General features: G+C 34.6%; 1 protein-coding gene across 1 annotated transcript; it reads left to right on the top strand.

Annotated features, from left to right (window-relative positions):
* The first annotated feature begins 1146 nt into the window (after nucleotides 1-1146).
* Nucleotides 1147-19528, top strand: LOC123540650 (uncharacterized). The gene is made up of 9 exons (XM_045325866.2): nucleotides 1147-2154; nucleotides 4269-4575; nucleotides 6514-6624; nucleotides 7048-7254; nucleotides 7527-7651; nucleotides 10944-11070; nucleotides 15606-15835; nucleotides 16972-17132; nucleotides 17706-19528. The coding sequence occupies exons 1-9, from the start codon at nucleotides 1180-1182 to the stop codon at nucleotides 17893-17895; spliced, it is 2433 nt and encodes an 810-aa protein (XP_045181801.2). The 5' UTR covers nucleotides 1147-1179; the 3' UTR covers nucleotides 17896-19528.
* The last annotated feature ends 408 nt before the right edge of the window (nucleotides 19529-19936 follow it).

A 19936-nucleotide genomic window follows, 5' to 3' on the forward strand; every position in this document is an offset into this window, starting at 1 on the left:
TCGGACAGTTCCAGATGTCCTATATTTTAGCGAACAGTATAAGGGAGCAATCCAGGTCACTGTTGAATGTAAAATGAAATACACCAAAAAAAAAAAAAAAAAAAAAGAAATATCCAATATATTATGTCCCTTTGATGTTTCTGCTCTACATGTCCAAGCAGAGTTACATTTCTTTGATCACAAAATTTTCTTTATATGAAAATAGCAAATGCTCATAACTATTTAATTTTGGTTAAAATATTACGAATATAATTCATTGTGAAAAACATATGGACATACGCATCCATTTCAAAGATTTTAACTACCTACCTATTTTTTGAAAACACTAGGTACATGTAATATCTCTATATGATCTTATTTTCGTTTTACAATTTTATATAAGACAACAAATGAAATGATAAAAAGATCTCTTGAAACATACTATGTTTCACAACATAATACATGTATATCTCATCATTGTGCCATATTTTGTGTAGACATTACACCATTCTATAAACGTAATAATGAAAACATACTTTAATTTTATTATAATCTGCCAATATTATGATAAAGAAAAATGTCATACATGTGACAGTGATCTTACCTTTATATTTGTTTACAATACCGACACATAAATGGTAGAGTAGTTGCATGATAAATATTTGAATGTAATAAGACAGGATATACTTATTTTAAGAACTCGACCAATCAATGTATTAATAAGCAAGATAAATGCAATTCTTCCTTGGTCGTAGAAACAATGGTGTTGTTTTTTCAAGCAACCGCATGATCTCAACATTGGAAATAACATCTTAAATATCTTGCGACCAACTAGAATGTCTTTTTAATGTTTTGTTGATTGAAAATATCCGTATGGCTCGTCCCTTAGAGTACTGAATATTTGCAAAGGCATGTGTCGGTAACAACACTTAGCACAACGAATATTTTACTACGTTGTCCCACAATGCATTTTTGATACACAAAAGGCATCATAAGATAAACCATGCTATTTACAGATGCACAATCTAAACTTAAATGATTCAATTTATTTCAAAATCAAAAGAAACATTGTTATTACTTCATTTGAAAATTTGAGATTTATTAAATTACAATTTTGAAGATTTAACACTTAATAGCCACTTCTTTTCTTGTTTATTCCAGGAACTACTTTCTAGAAAAAGTATGAATTAGACAATAGAAATGGGTTCATCTTCCTCAGCGTTCAGGAATAAACAAACTTCTGTTATTAAACATGATGATGCACAAGTTTCTTTACAAACAGCGACATCCAATGGTTTGAATACTGCTGCAAATAAAAGCATCTCTAGTTTAGATAGAGAAATATCAGCTACAAAGATAAGCGCCAATAATGAGGACAATTGTAATCAGCTTGATGAGGATGTATCTACGGTAATATCAACTAAATCCAAAGCGAGTTTAGATATCAAACCCATATCAAATAGTATTTCTGAAGTCACAGTTTCTCAAGACGTAATCGCTAAACGAAGTAACGAAGAGGAAGGTAACATATTTTCGAAGGAAAAAGCAAACATACCGCTGACGGAGAAAGTAAAAGGAAAAGGGCCGGGTGGACAAGAAGACGGAGCAAAAGAAACAGAAGAAGAAGCAGAAAGTATTGAAATGGATCTAAGTGAGGGTGAACAAGAAGACGGAGCAGAAGAAACAGAAGAAGAAGCAGAAAGTATTGAAATGGATCTAAGTGAACTTCGCAAGTTCAAAGAAGAAAGTTTTGAACATCTGAAAACAATTTCTGAGAAGTTCAGCGGGTTAGATGTTTATTCCGAAAAGGTTGCCCCGAAACGGAAGGAGATAGTAGAAGAGATGGAATACATTTTGTCCCTTCATAGTATCCTCGAGGATAAAACTCATATCGACGAAAGTGTAAAATTTCGCAAAGAGATTGCCGAGTTCTTTATTGAATCAAATTTACTAAACATCATTTCGAAAATAGTCATTGACTGCCCAATTGATGTGGATTATTGCAAAACTGGAGTCACAGAAAAGAGAATGTTAAAATTGGCATTCGATTTGCTGTTTAATTTTACGGATGAATCCGATGTTTTAGCAAATGAAGTGGCTAAAACTGGAGTAATAGACACCTGCAAAACAATTCTAGAGGCTCATTGCAAACGGCATGTTAACGACGACGTAACGGTAAGACTGAAACTATTCTGTATACTTAGCACCTTCTGAACAATATTCATATTTAGATTATAAACATCGGTGCTGCACACTGAACTAATTTCATATTAATTGGTCTTTAACGTTTACTCTTCGTCAAGGTCTGTAGTTTTGTAATTACGATGGCTGTTCAAAAATAACGTTGACTTTGTCTCTAGCATTTACATACTACAATGAAGCAAAACAAGAAATATGTCATCATGATTTGCAACCTTTCTACTTACTTTACTGCAAATTTGACGTGATTATGATCATACATTTAGGAGTTACGTCTCCTGGAAAACCATCACCTACCCTATTGCGGCGCACTGTGATCATATTTCAACGACGTTAACGCCATCGTAATTTCATCGAGATGCATTAAGTTTGCATTAATCTATATTTGCATAATTCTTTTATTAATTTCAATAAACAATACCCAAGTCATAAGAAATTGTCTGGTTCGAGTGATGATAACAGTATGAACACTTATGCCAAATATATTTGACTGGATGCGCACCATGAGAAGCTGATCTTTAGCTTGACGTTAACGTCAAATCACGTTTTCCTCTGTTTTCTCCCTCTACCTTCGCTGTCTTTTAGCAATTCTGAGCCATTTGCGAATCGTTTGTACCACTTGAAGATCAAGACACAAATAGCCGAACATTGTTAAAGCGTCTGCTTCAATAGGTTATAAATTTCAGTTGGTGTTTGCCTAAATCTCTACATAACAAAGCAAATATCTGATTTTAATAGCAAAACTCACTTGGTTAAAATGTTGTTTCTTTCCGCCTCCACGTCTGAATGACGCCATACTTTCTGTGTATGTCGCCTTGACGTAATGCTGCACTGGTGAACAATTTGATTATCAGTGCGAACAATAGCGGCCAAATTCAAATAATGCCAGATGAAAAATGCGACTGCGCGGGTCATGCGTAGCTGCGGTAATTAAAATGTTCTACGCGCTTCACATGTCAACAAAAATGTTATAAAAATTGTATGACCGAATTACACAGACTTAGAATTACAACCACATATCTCACAATGTATACACAAAAAGCAGGTTTTGACTGCAAAAGTCCGCGTTATTTTAGAACAGCATTTGTACTTCATGACATTTGTTAATTTATCACTACATTTATAAAAATCGCTAAATTCTTCAAAGCTTTGTTATTATTTTATCATTTAAAGAAAGTATAAAAACCTATCTAAAGTATTTGGAAAAGTGCTTTACGAAGACCTTCGTGGCCGAGTGGTTAAGATCGCTGACTCGGAATCTCTGCCCCTCATTGATATGGGTTCGAGCCTCGTCTGGTCCGTAGATTTTTGCAAGGAAACCATCTAGCTGGCTAATGGAAGATTGGTAGTTGTACCCAGGTGCTCGCCCGTGATGAAATTATGCACTTCACGAAGGAGCACACGGGATCTTCCATTATCATCAAAAGCTAGAAAGTCCCTATTTGATCTAAAAATGTGTTAGTGTGACGTTAGAAAAAAAACAGGTGCTTTAAATCTCTAAACAGTTAAAAACAAAACAAACTGACTAGTCCTTATGACTACAAGAAGATGTATGTCACTAAAGGGAATAAAATACCCACCACACCTTATAGCTAGGGATAGCTTCCTATACTAAAACGTTTTCCTGGATTTTATACACTATTCCTGTCTTAATGGTACAATACTACATTTATGTTTTATATTTCTCTAGATCAATTCTGTGCCCTTACCGTGTGCAGTGACAGAGGGTTATACCCCTTTATCACACACCAATGTAATAAAATGGAAAAGAAAAAGACAAATCTGTGACTAGGTTCCCTCGAGTAGTGATTACTGTATAAAATGAAACACATAAGGGTCAAGGGGCTTATCGTATTCAAAAATTGAGACAAGTAAGACATTTTATTGCGTTTAGTGACATATATTTCATTGTAGTAATAAGCTTTGTTGTCAGCTTTTCATCTATAGAGCGATTGGAAAGACATTATTTTCAAAAAATGTACATGATTATATACTTTCTATTAAAACATGATACCAATTCATGAATATTTTTTATACCACTATGATTCTTATTAATAATATGTGAAAAATATTTTTCAACATTTGTGTAGGATTTCACAAACGAAATCATAGACTGTTGCACAGGTGTAATACAGAACGTTTCTGTCAGAAATTGTAACGTAGAACGCCTTAGAAGTCTCGACTTTACAAAAGTGTTACAGCCATATCTAAAGTCTCCAAATGAGGATATAAGTATGACTGCACTTACCATACTAGCAAACATTGTTAGTGAAGAAGAGTGTTATATCATAGGAGCGCACGTTCTTCTCGTGGCACGTTTGCTGATAGTTCTGGAGAGGGGTTTAGAAGAAAATGACCGTAGATGTTCTGGATGGTCCTGCAAGGAATTAGGATATGGTGAATCATCATTTACTATATAAGGACAATTTTAAAATTTACTGTCCTGCAAAGCACAATTACAAATACCTTTTTTAAATAGTAGCTGTTTAAAGATTTTATTTCCTTCTTGCCCTTTCATTTACTGTAGGTTGTAGTATAATAAAAGCATTTCTTTCCAAAATATGAGACCTTCAAATTTTAGGTATTTCACATAGTTTGTTTGGAATACCATCAGACTGAATTACTCAAATATAATTGAGACAGTAATAACACAATGCGAAAGTCTACATTCTGTGTTTACTATAACTTAACGAATATCTACCAACCATTTAACTTTTAAGTGTGTCCAAAGTGTACATGAGATCATTTGAAATAATTAGACCTCTTTTACAGGGAGAGTTAGGTTAGCTGATAAATGTATCACAAATGTGTCCGTTATCCGTGGTTTTGAAACAAAAATAAACAATCATAAAACTGTAATGGTAGCTTTTAACAGAATATCTACCAACAATACAGTGTTTCATTATTAAATTGTGATCAAAGAGATTCACACACGAGAGCAGTATTTATGATTCATTATTCAATTTGAAAACTTCGACAAATTGTATGGTCATGATTATTTTCTATTCAGTTAACATTCATATTAAATGTCCTCTATATAATGAAAACATCGTTGCCAACTCAACCAGGGTCAAGTTGCAATGCCTGCTCTGGTCCTCAACCAAGCAGACACAAAATGCCTGTATAAATTGAACAGGACAGAGCGCCACTTGATTCAGAAATGAACACACTTTTTCTGGATCTACGTCCAGGGCAGAGTGATTGCATCGACAATTCTTCAAGAAATCCAATTAGTACCGACGTCATTGTACACTTCTGTCTTCCGTTAATTTTAAGATATTGTACCGATCACAACAAGTTACTTTAGGGTAAAGTGCACTGAATTATTCATAATCTGTATTCGTTCATGAATAATATCAGTATATTTAAGAAGGTGTAGATGAAACTTTTAAAAAATTAAGATTACGTCTATTTTCCTGTCTAAAACGGATCCTGGTGTTGGTAGAGTTTGCTTAAAGAGTCACAGTTGTATCACTTAGGGTAGAGTTTTGTTTAACTAATTAAATGAATCTGATATTTTCCCAGTAAATTTTGTATTGGACGAGATGAACCATTTATCCTCTTATGACTTCGGTGTGAGAGGTGTTGCACATTTTATCACGTCTCATGAATAGACTCAATCAAACCGAGTCTACTATTATTCATTTTTGGTTGCATTCTGTGCATTCTCTTTACGGATTTTATTTGGCAATTACATGTAGCACAGTAATGCGGGAAATATTACTTAGTGAATTAATAGATAATATTAGGGACTTTATAAATTGCTTATTCGAGTGATTCAAATATGTCAAAATTTAATAAGCTAGCATGTATATTTTGCAAATACAATCAGTGCAATCAATTAAAACAATTGTACAAAAGCACCGAGCATATAAAACATTTATTTCTCGTTCATGTGTGATAGGTAGCATGATATAAAGCTGCCGATTTTCCTAATTTAAGGTAACTGTTTATATAATAAAATCTGTAAGAGATCCTTCATAAGCATAGAACACAACGAAGCAAAATAATAGCAGACTCGATTCATGAAGGGACATCCGCGCAGTCTGGTCAGGATCCATGCTGTTCGCTTTCAAAGCCTATTGAAATTAGAGAAACCGTTAGCGAACAGCATGTATCCTGACCAGACTGCGTGGATGCGCAAGCTGGTCTGGATCCATGCTGGTCGCAAACGCATTATGTTGGTTTTCTCATGGTGCGGCTCAAATTAAATCAAACGTTATAGGGCTTAAATATGATATTTAAATCAATTTGAAAATAAACAAAATACTGATCTCACTAAAGAAATGTCGAAAGTGATGTCAATAGCTTTTGAAATGGGGATGTTTATTTCAGCCGTGAGGAACCTTGCAAGAAATGATGCCAACAAGAAACTTCTGTGGAATCTCAATGCACTCCAAATACTTGTTAAAATGGCGAGAACTGGGAATGATGAGGAAATATATGGTACGTATTTTATTTGAAATACCTTCACATAGTCGTTGAAATGGCCATATACGAGACCAGGGAATATTTAGTGAATATATGATTATAAATCAATACTTGAGGAAATTCAAACTGTGAATGATGAATAGATACATGAGAAGGTTGCATTTAATTAACAAATAGCCCAGGTCAGAGATATGGCGCATATCGTAATAACAAGATTACACATATACAACCTCTTTAGAAGAGGAGAGGCTTTGCAAAAGAACTATTGATGGAAATAATTATAAGCTAAGAGAGGTTTGTAAAATTTAGGTATATTTTAAAGCCATATAATATATCATTTACATGTCAACAAAATATATCTCTTAGTTAACTTTCAGATAAATTAACTGCATTCAACTTTCAGATAAACTATTTTAAATAACTAGTAAATTATTTCAGAAAGCGTTCATGCTATTTGGGCTCTTGCGTTTGACGAAGAAATACGCAAAAATATAACTTCTCACCAAGGGACTGGAGTGGTAGAGTTATTGTTAGATTTGCAAAAGGAAACAGAAAATTCTGGCATCAAAAATGCATGTACAAAGACGTTATGGACGTTACGGGAAGAGCTAAAGACCTCACCAATAGATGCATACAAAAAAGCAGGTAATATAGATCTCAAATATCTACGTATTGGGTTACCTTAACAATGACAGCAGACTAAAGTAACTCCAGACATAATTTCACACAAGAGCGGGAAACTTAACATCATCATTAGCCGTCCATATGGCAACCAGATAGCCTGTTAACATCGAAGAATTCTACATCTGGCCCTCTTATTTTTTGTAGCAGTAATAAATGATTTAACGCTGGACGAAACAAGTCCATTCACCACAATAAAAATTACTTGATAAGATTCATACTGATTTTATTTTCAGTTGACAAAATTCCTTCAATGCCAATATCTGACAATCAAGAAGGTCATATCATGATATCGTATCAAAGCGCAGATAGAGAGATGCTTTGCAAAATAAAAGCAATATTGAAGGAACACAAATTTAAGGTAATAAACATTTAATCATTTGGCACAGGTATAATTCAAAGTATCTAAGTGTATATTTCAAATCACCTAATAACTATCAATAAATTATCATATAAAACATTCCGTTATTAATTACAACAGTTTTTAAGTGTTGTCAATATGTTATTTCTATTCTTACAAATTTGCAAGTAACTACGATATAGCCTAACAGTATTCCTGTAATATCAAATCAAGAGGTATGGTGGTCTAGCGGTAACACGCTTGGCAGTCAATCTAGAGGTCCGGGGTTCTAATCCCTGTCCAGGTACTGAATATTTCTGAGATGATTTTGAGTGCCTCCTTCCAAACTAAGAGGTGAACTATGTGAGTTTTGCTTTGTTTTGGGGCTATACACTAGGCACGTTAAAGAGCCAGGCTGTCTTTTCAAAGCGAGCATGGCTAAGACAGCCGGATATAAAATTTCTCTCTCTGCTCTGGGGATCCAGTTTCATACATTTCAGACACATAAAGTTTATGCTTATCAAATTCATAAAAATAATTGTTTATTGAGCGCCTCAACAGTCTTTATGTTGTTTCTCTTTCACCAGCGTTTTCTCATTGCTGTTCCTGTTTTAAATCCATATTATCATTGTATGAGCCATCGAATGTAATATTGGTTCGTTGCCTACATACTCGTCCATAAATGCTGCATCGAAAACTTCAAAGTTCTCAATCCGAAACTGATGTAATGTCCACCTTTATCCGAGACATGAAAAATTGAATCGTCTACTCAAAGGAGACAATATTACAAAAAGCATTTCTAGACGAATATAAATTTCTTAAAGAAACAATACTTTTCGTTCTTATGCTCTGATTCAGTGTTTGGGATATGTAATAAGGTAACATAACCTTCGCATATGTTTTCGAGAATATTTAAAAACAGAAAGTTATTTTGAATTATTTACGAATGTACGTATCTGTATAAACGCGATATAGTAAAATTGATTTCGGATTTTTTTCCAACGACGGCTATAGCAAAAATACTTGTGAGGTTTAGGTCAGTTTGATGATCATCGTTTTTTTCCTTCTAAACAATTTACAGTGCAGAACCCATAAACTCATCTTCAGCCGTCACAACCGTTACGAAAACTACACAACCGAGACCTGGTGTTACCTAGTACGTGGTTAATGTATGCATAAATTTCACAGAAACTAATTCTTCACACATGGGATTCCACATATTTGTGAAGAAATCGTGCGAATATTTCGCAAAAAAAAAACAACAACGTACGAATATGTCACAAATTTGCAAAATTTACGTTTCGCATCTGTACCCCTATAAAATCAAAAACTTATATTCCACCTGCCAAAACAGAACGAAAGTTGCATTAAACAATTGTTTAGACATAAACGCCACACGTACATGCAGAGCATTACAAACAACACAACACCACAGGACAAAACAGAAAGACACAGAGAAGATAACAGAACAGAACAGAACAGAAAAGAACAAAACAATAGTCTGTTACACTGATCTGTCTAGCAATAATATGTAGTATAAACGCGTGGAAGAGTCTAACAAAACAGAAGAGTAGAGTAGCGTAGGGTAGCGTAGGGTAGGGTAGAATAGAATAGATAGAATAGAATGTTCAGTACTGATATATTGCACACGTATGCACCCCCCGCCCATTCCCAATAATTATCTCTTTTGGACGCTTGCACCCCTCCCCCCACCAACACACACATTGGATAGGGCCGAGGACTGCAATTGTACGTTGCATAATGATCACCGTTCAGTTCCATGTCCGATCATTGTGCTGTACTGGTAATGATGATAAACCCGGACAGAAAATGAGGCTTTTTACCTTAAACTGTTTTATTTCTGCAAATTGTTATTAATGGTTGGTATCAAAATAAAGCTTAACATTTGCTGAAAAATTGACATAATTCAAATTTATATTTAGTAAGCAAACTCACACGGAGTGAGGCCCTGAAAGGGGTATGTAAAATGGGGACTGTACAAACGTTGACTGATGATAAATTCGACCACTTTGTCATTTACAAAATTTTCTCCATAGTATTATATTGAAACTTGCCAAAAAATGCTGCAACAGTCATTCCGGATCAAGTAATGAAAAGTGACCCTATGCCAGGCCTTCATGTGTTGACAGTGAGCATGCGCAAAAAAACAACGTCCTCTTCCCCAGTAATTTTTAAGTTTTAACAGGAGGATAAATGACTGTTAAGCAGGAGATCATGTGTTGACATAAGAAAAAAGGAAATGAACGCTTACCGATATACAATTTACATATAGTGGACGCAACTTGACCCCGATGGTTGACCTTTGCATTATAATACATAATGAGGCACAACCTATTATTGAAAAGGAGTGTACGTAAAACACGAGCTGCACGAGAAAAAGGAAATATAATTTTGTGTAAATATAAATTAGTGTATTGGAAAGTTTTAATTGATCAAATGTAAGTATATATACTTTGATACTGCACTGTATACAAACTAATTCCATATAAATATACACGGCTCCCCTAAGCACCCTTGATTTCTATAATGAAATAACCGATATGAATAATCAGCCTAAGGTCAACCATCGCGGTCAAGTTGCGTCTACTATACATCTAATTCATTTTCTTACATCTTCAGTGCCAAAACAGCGTTAGCGCATGTTAGTTTCCTCTTATAACATCTGCAGAATACAACACTTAGTATAAACCACTCCTGTGAAATTCTGCCGATGTTTTAACATGAAATACATGCGTTATCAATATAAATATATTATATACTACCGTTTATCCACTTTCTCTCATCATCATTTTGAAAACAATGGAAAGAGACCTTTTCGCGGAAAATGCGGAATGGAACATAACTGTGTTTCTCGTAGTATGTAGACAGGGCCTCTTTTATACTGATTAAAGCACAGGTATGAATTAAGAAATAATTTATAGCAAAAGAGTGTTTTAACACTATTTATGCACGATGGGCGGTTATACGTCGGGTGTAATAATTTCACGAGGGCGCGGCCCGAATGAAATAATTTGTTCGGCTTATTACCGCCCGAGTGTATAAATAGTGTTAAAACACGGTTTCGGTATAAATTATTTCGATTCTAATATGCCCTTAATCTAAAACTGTAGATAAAATATAGTAGCGCTCTTTTTTGGTCGCAACAAAAACATTGACGTCACCGCACGTTAACGTGACGTCATTCTAGAGTAAGAGTGTTTTAACAGAGAAAAACATATTAGAATGGATGATAAAGAAATGTTTGGATCAACCCTTCATGCTATCAAAATACTGCAGTATTCTTATAAAACAGGTATGGATGGATGTTGATGAAATGTGTGGATCTACTCTTCAAGCAATGGCCGATGCTGTGGAGAATGCAACTGTTGTTTTACTTTGCTATTCAAGGAGATATAAAGAAAGTGACAACTGCAGATTAGGTATAATTTCTTTTTGCATGTATTTTCACACTCCATTATAACTTGAGAGTATCTTTAAGTAGTTTGTTTTTTGGTCTACAATGCAGAATTTGATTAAACCCTGACATGTTCAAACCTTAGAAAATTCAGTAAATGAAAAGTTTTATTAAGACTGGTTTGTAATTTTGGACATTCATAGATTTTTAAGAAAACCCTTTTCGCGAATAGAATATTTTATAAATGTAGACTTGATCAGGGCTGTTATATTTCGATCTTCTCAGATCGTTCAGCGCGACTTTTATGTCGTGTTATTTGTACTGTTTAGTTTCTCAACATGACCATTTCGGCCTGGGTGGTTCCAATACTCCCGCTTTCATAGCCTTGGGTATTGTTTAATCACCCCTTGGATATGGTGCCTGCATTTTAATTTTGTCTTTTGACAGTTCCTGTGATACGCAGGCTCCATAACCTCAGATCCCCTTCCTAAATTCCAGTTTGTTTAGTTCTGCCCATTGTTTTCTCTCTCGTTTGGGGCAAACCCTTTACTTTATCTGGGGACCAAACGCCGCTCTTCATGGAATTACACGCCTCAACACGTGTATTATTGGAGGTTCCATGTTCACCGCCGTTTGAATACATCTGCGAATGTCTCTAAATTGTTTTTTGTACTTTAAGCATGTGTAAATGTTGAGTCCTGCTCAACTCGGGGCTAGAGAGCGTGAACGGTAGCATGCATTTCCACTACCGTCCATGAACAGGCTCAATCAAACCGAGCCTGCAACATTTTCGTTTTTGTCGTGTTAAGCGACCTGTGAAGTTTCCACTTTTCTCTATTGAATGATACTTTACACTAAGTTGTCAAATAAAATGTGTAAATCGGTCTGCTTATTTTTGAGATATTGACAACAAAGGCCGTTTACCGGATCCAGGCTGCAGTCTATCCGGACAAATAACGTTACGCCACGATTTATCATATCGCCTTAATATTTTTTAGGTCAGGTTGGAAATGATTTAGTATGTGGCGAATTGTGATCCGATGGATTTTTTCCTACATTTTGAAAAGTTATGTTTATATGAAAGAATTCTATTGGTATTATTTTTCGGTCATTCATGTAAACATGGGTGCAGCCATGTTGGATTTCAAAATGGCTGCCATATTTCAATTCGTTTACAGTTATATATTCGTTCTAGCCCCAGTTAGCATGTTCCTACTAAGATACACACATTTATATTTCTAAATGGTAAAGGTTTGTATGTTATAATGTTTATACGACGTTTTTGGCTAAGTATTGATTTTTCGTTCATGAAAATGCAAATTTAGGTAAAAATTCTTTCCTTATACATCCGTTTCTTAAATAGTTAAATGTGGTTATTCCCTTAAAATACGGTATCTTGTTTCAAACAGAAGCTGAAGCCAATCATTTTAGACATAGTATCAATTATTCAAAAACAGTGTATTATTAAATCACAAGTGAAAGGGTAAAAGTTCTTGGTGCAATGACTACCTATTACACTAAAAGAAAACATGAATGCGGAGATTAAATTTGAGATGTTATGTTGTTTTTTTCTTTTCGTTTACACATCATCACCTAACATAGAACACTCTTAACATGTAACAGTACAGCTTTTCTAAAAGCTAACACATGAAGTTTGCTACAAATAAAATATGACAGTCATAAACTGAGAAAATGGAAAATTTAGGCCAGCATGAATTTGAATGTACTTTAAAGTTAATAGTAAGATAATAAACTGTCTGCAGCATTACACAAACAAGCATTGTTGTTGCCAAATTTAACTGATCTAGCTGGTGCAATATGGGTACATCTAAATTTGGAAATCAATAAATTTTCTTGTATGGAATATTGAGAATTCTACACACCACCTCTTCCCATTTTTCCATATATGCTCACTCACAATACTTTTAAGAACACTTTCATTCTAACAGTAACTATTCTAGTCTAAAATATTATATGAATTGAAAATATTTCGTGCTTAGGAAGATATCAGTTGAACTATGAATAAATACATGCAATTTGATTACAAAATCTGATATTTTTCACATTCGTAACAATTTGATACGTAATCTATTATGATGTGACGTTTTGGTTACATTTAATCCAATCTCTTTAAACATTGCTTAGTCAGGATGAACTTGAGTATTTAAATTACGCTTGAATGAGTCTTGAACAAGGCCTTCTTCTAATAACATTTTCTTGAGGAAAAAGTGCAGGAGCAATTGATTAAATAAACTTTTGTTAAACAAAGCCAGCTTAACGGCTTGCCAACCATAGATATGACAATACAATATTTAGACCTCTGTAAATTAATGGGGAATTAATATTCACATTACTTCCTTTCTTAATTATGTATGCCTTTTTTAACCTGTTGACATACTGATTGGAAACGAAAGAAAATGCTGCAGAACAAAATTGAAGTGCCTGTTTTGAGACACATCACATGTTTAGTTTTCAACCTTTTTACAGTTGGAAGCTACGCTTTACTCTTTGACTGTGTTTGACAGAACAGGCAGATGACTCTATAAGTAGTCCGGGACTTAGCTATTTTGATATCTGTCTTCTGGTCTGTTTCATCGCTTCCTTCAAGGTGTTTCCCTTGTTGCTCTGTCTTCCGCAAAGAGATTGAGATTAGATGAAAAAATTATACTATGTGGACCTGTGACGAAGTTTGTGAAGCCCTTTCCTTTTTATTGAACAACATTCAGGTCAGGTTTGGGTATTCAGTTTTCATACAAGCATTTGGTATTCCCATGGGAACAAATTGTACACCCCTTGTCGCACGTTTGTTTTCATATTGTTATGAAAGAGACTTTATCTTGAGCCTTTCTCCAGATACGCAGGCAGACATTATAACTGCATTTTATAATACATCTCGCTATCTGGATGATATTCGTAGCATGGATAATCCGTCTTTTGGTCAGTTGGTGGATACTATTTATCCCCGGGAGTTCCAGTTAAATAAAACTAACAATTCGGATACTGATGCTTTATTTTTAAATTTACATCTGTCTAACTATGGCAATATTATACATACCAAAGTTTATGTCAAGAGGGATGATTTTAATTTAAGTATTGTAAATTTCCCCCATTTGGATGGGGATGTAACTCAGGCTACATCTTATGGGGTTTATATTTCTTAATTAATTCGGTTTGCCAGAGCGTGTTGTCATGTTGAGGATTTCAGTGACCGTAATCAATATATTACAAATAAACTTCTTCACCAAGGCTACCGTTATTACAAACTGCGTAGATATTTTGCTAAATTTTACTATGATCGTAATTCCGATTTGGTTTTAAATAAAGAACCTTCTGCGAGAAGGTATTTCAAAACCCGATTTTTATGGGGATGTAGATTACAAACTTCGTAAGAATTTGGGTCATGGTAATTTTCTAACTGTATTTGGTAAAATTATAAAAAAGTTTTATTAAAAGAGGTTACGACCCAACTGTTTTTGAGACACACCGCATGTTTAGTGTTCAACCCGTTTACAGTTGGACACTACGCTTCCCTCTTTGATTGTGTCTGACGGAAGAGGGGGAGGACTCTATGACAAGCAGTTTTTAAATCCTACCAGGACTGAACTGTTTTGATATCTGTCTTCTGGCCTGTTTCGTCGGGCCCTTAAGGGTGTTTCTCTTGTTGCTCTGTCTTATTAGGGCCTATCAATTGAAATTGACATTTTACGTTTCCCTATTTATGTAACCTCTGTGCCGTAATAACTATTACCTGCGCACGTAATGGTACAAAACATACATATAACATCTGTGCCACCGTGTTCATCTGTCTTATTAAATTGTGTTTTTAAATGCTTTGTAAAGAAGCTGGCGATTAAAGTCATCAATCATCCGCGTTTACTGAATCCTGTTATGCCACTGAAACTTGGAAATTAAACTAATATAATGTCAATAGCACGCGTCGTTCATAATAGAACAGTAATAGATCAAAACTATGTCGGTCTCGGGCATATACGACAAATCGACGATCAAGTACAAAACTTCTTTGAAAACCCATATGCATCGGAAACTGTATTACATAATTAGTTTAAATTGTTTAAAGTGAATTAAGTGGTCATTTGTCTTAATCATATATGGCAGAGCCGTGGAAATTAAACGGCATTAGAAAATAAAAGACTGTACTGGGCTAGTTCAGAACGGGTGATTTTGGTAATGCTCGGTCACATTTTTCAACCGTAAATAATACAGTTTCGAGGCCGTCATTGATATAGATGTTCGTCACCATAAATAATTAAAGTATTATGAATTTATTTACCGTCAATGTAAAATAAATATGAAACTGAAGTTATCTAATAGTATAAAAAATCCAGTGACATCGATCTCTTAAAATTATATAAAAATACTTAACAAGTATTCATTGTCGTGCAAGAAATCAAAAGTCGTGGACGATATTTACCCCAAATTTCAATCAGAATATTCATTAGTATCATGACAAAAGCATTTATAATTAGTTGGTTTACAACTGAATTGGGTGTATATATGTCTTTTAAGCAATAAACGCAACAACTGTCATATATTTTACAGAAGCGGAATATGCCCATGAACGAAAGAAGCCAATTGTTCCCTTGAAGATGGAGCTCAATTATAAGCCTGACGGTTGGCTAGGATTGATGTTGGGGTCCAAGCTCTACATAGAATTTACTAAGAAATATGTGTTTGAAGAAAGATTGAAAATCCTTTTCAAAGAAATATCAAGAATATCCAAACAGGACGGAGAAAATAAACCTCAGGCTATGGTACCTATTTTACCAAAGGTAAGTATCCGGCTGTACAACTTTTTATTAAAATAACATTTTAATGTATGTCTTCCCGTTTGAGTATTTATAGTAAACAAATTTAATTGGCGTTATAAAGGTTTCATGTAATGCATGTTACATTTGTTTTCTGCTACTGACATTTTGAGCATCTACTTTACAGGTACGACCTACATTTTTCATAGGGTCCATTAGTTGAACAAGATGCAAATCGCCCACCTTTACAGCAAAATTTACTGACAACGAGGTCATGATTTACACTTTATAAGTTGAACTCTTACTACATACAGTAATACAAATATCTCGAGCTGATTATAAATGCATTCTATACATAATTCTATAAAACTATGATTCTAATAAATAATAATGCATACTGACTTCTGTTATAAACATATGCATTTTCTGCCTAAAATCAGCTAGTATAGGCAAACGGAATACGAAACTTCCAATGGATATGACCAAAAATTTAAATGTGGGATATTCGCTTTAGACATGACGTCAACTTTGACGTTAAACTGATGTATTGATGGCGTCTCTATACGTCAAATAGTTCACTTTGTTGATAATCGAGATTATTTTTGTCTAAACTTATAGAGACTAGTAAATTTTGGCTTATATAACACTACCCAAAATAGAGGTATAATAAAGGTGGCTTTTTCTAGGCCGGATCACACTCAAACTCGCGCCAAATGCTACATTGCAGATCAAGACACTTATAATAACACCTACTTCGACAGACGGGCGTTCCGGTAGCTCTTGTAATAAGTTTGTTTGGGATTAACGCCGTTTTTCAACAGTATTTCAGTCATGTAACGGCGGGCAGTTAACCTAACCAGTGTTCCGGATTCTGTACCAGTACAAACCTGTTCTCCGCAAGTAACTGCCAACTTCCCCACATGAATCAGAGGTGGAGGACTAATGATTTCAGACACAATGTCGTTTATCAAATAGTCACGGAGAACATACGCCCCGCCCGAGGATCGAACTCACGACCCCGCGATCCGTAGACCGACGCTCTACCTACTGAGCTAAGCGGGCCGGTCTCTTGTAATAAGACATATACACTAATGTCTTGTAATAAGACATATACACTAATGTGGTTTATGATAAATAGTAAATGTACATCAAATTGACAGGTTGATCAACCAGTTACTTCAAAACCAGTTGACGAAGTAGATTCGGCACCTCATGTTGTAGCAAACAAAGAACAGACCGATGTTATATCTTCTGTGGAACAAATAAGACAATGGAGCAGAGATGATGTTCTTGAATGGCTGACACGCAATGACTTGAGAAGGTATCCAGACGAGCGTTCAATATTTTTGACAAAATGCCATCCATGATTATTTCTGGACTTACATAATGAGTTCTTTAGAAAAGAGCGGTTGTACATTTACTACCTTAAAAAAGGTATACCGTCTGGACGTAGGTTTAATTTATAAGATTGTTCATGTGGTGTGTAAAATATGTATTAGAGCTGTGTAAAGCATTGGCCACGCATTTAATAATTTAAATATTAGGTAGGAACTAAGCTGATCTGTGGTTTATGATATTTTTAAGAGTATGACATTGTCTGTTTTACAAGAATAATTCTGATGGTAATTCATTTCAGAAGAATTTCCCTTAAAGATAAACAAAATTCTAGAATTGTCAAAGCTGCTGTCAGTCTTGAAGTCGAAGTTGTAAATCAAATCAGTTTGTACTGTCTTATGTGGTAGGAAAATAGAAAAAAACTAAAATTTAGGATAATGAAAATTTACAGACGGAAATTTGTCTTTTACAGATAATAGCAAAAATAATATTTTAGTGGTTTACCTGTAGAAATCGTACACATAAACTGAATTATTTCTTTTTTAATTTAAATATTTAGGCAAGGACTGGAGAAGCTTACAGGTGAAGAGATAGCGTTATTGGTTATAATGCGGATGGAGGCATCGGAACACTTGTATGACTGTATCCGAAATGATCTTAAAATCAAAACACTGCTTGTCAAAGCGAGGCTGGTCTGGGCGTTAAACGACTTAACCAGGCACATAAAGAATCCACATGTTGCTTTTTAAACAAAAAACGAAAGCAACATAGTTTTGATAGCAGAAATAAGTTTACAACGTTAATTTGTTAAGATCGTCTGCTGTTCTTGCTCACACGAACGCCTTTTCTTTAATAATGATGGCAATTTTGCTTTGAGTTTTTCTTTATTTTAAATATTACAGGTATATTTTGCTGTATGTTAGTTTTGTACGTGATACACTGAAATTCCAGTTTTGTAACGTAAATGAAAACAAAGACTCAAAGCATAGATTAGCATTTGCTCTTTGGCGTTTATAGCCGCAGCAGTTTTAAGCTCGCTTTGAAGACTCACAGTGACCATCGTCATGTGACAAAGTTGAAAAAAATCAAATATCATAGGTATATTTGCGAAGGTCTTGCTAAATAGACGGCAGTAGAAAGGGTTTTCTGGTGACAACCTCTCTCTTTAGTTTAATAAACAGCAGTTCCAATTCAAGATTATTTTCTCCTTTGGTGTTCATGTCTGGAAAGGAACTACTTCGGATGATTTTAATTCCAAAAACAGCATTCTTGGAGTAGATCTGAAAGATATTACCAAAACGAAAGAATATATATTTGCGGAATAAAATGGTTTTGTCTACATCAGCTGTTTCAGTCACGTGACCATGGCTTTCTTGCATTACGAATAGAATGCCGTTTTCGCCGAATCTGCACTATGGATAGATAGATCTTTAAAAGAAGGATAGTATTGAGGCTGTGTTAGTCATATGAGCAATGATAAAATTATACATGAAATCACGGAGTTTTGACACTTGTCTTGAAATCGTTTCATTCAGTTGAGTTGTTCGATTGCCACGATTGTCAGAAAGTATTTTCTTTTAAAAGTTCTTCATGCCCCTGGGATAAAATGATCAGGGCCATATTGTTATGCTCTGTCTAACACAAAGTTTAATCTTGCTTATAAGTTATTCATTTCTTGATTGATACATCTGAAACTCCCACACATTACTCCTAATCACAAGTCATTCAGACTGATGTGTAGGCATTTCACATTATTGCCATATTTTCAAATTTTTGACATAACTTTTTTCATTCTTTTATGGATCTCTTTCATAAGTTCAGACCGTCATAGTCATTTCATTTTAAGGGTCAACGCTTACCAAATTTATACATACTTTATTTTTAACTACACTGTGCCGACCTTCATTTTTAAAGATATTTCTTGTTTATCTGTGACATTTTTGTACCGAAGCGTATTTAAAGCCGTCAGTAGCTTTTAAAAAGTGCTATTCCTCCAGGTGTTTGTTAGTTATTCAATGTTTTAAAGGATAGTACACGATGCAGAAAATGCACCAATTTCTTGTTTTCTCAGTTCTTTTCAGTTCTTTAACGTACAGTGTAAGAAGCACACTACATGGGAATTCGATTAAATCACATCTGCAAAACTAAGTATCTTAACATGAGTGTTCCCCCACAACATGTCTACCCTCTCCGATGTGTTTCATCACGCGACCCTTCGCAGATGAAGCCAGCGGACCAACCGCTGAGCTGTAGAGGACTTCTATAATATTACTAATTGTAGCTGATAATGTTGCCATATTTTTGTGACACGATGCTTACATATAAGTATTAAGTTATGTATTTCAATGTATTTAATTAACAGATTAATAAATATAAACTCATTGTTTTTTCACTACTTGATTTTTCCCAACGTCACTGTATTTCGAAATGGTCTGTAGTGAGATCAAGCTGTAAGCAGACAGTTATGATTATTCCGATAAATTTAGAAACATTATTTTTCGCTCTTTTATTGAAATGTTGAATCGTTTCTTGCTATGGCGAACTACAAACTGATGACCTATATACGCATTCCGTTTACTAAACACTTTACCTTTCTTTCTGTTGATATTGACCACCTATTTAAGATGACAAAGACTAAGGGTTCTATTGTGAAATACTGAAGAAAGAAATACAAACATTGAATTTTTATGACATCTTTTTCAGGGCATAGCGGCTTGAAAACTGAACTAAGCTGAAGACTGTTCTCTTTACTTACGACGACCGTCTTTCATCTGATTTTAACACTTCTTA

Source organism: Mercenaria mercenaria, chromosome 16, assembly GCF_021730395.1.
Source record: "Mercenaria mercenaria strain notata chromosome 16, MADL_Memer_1, whole genome shotgun sequence".
NCBI lineage: Eukaryota > Metazoa > Mollusca > Bivalvia > Venerida > Veneridae > Mercenaria > Mercenaria mercenaria.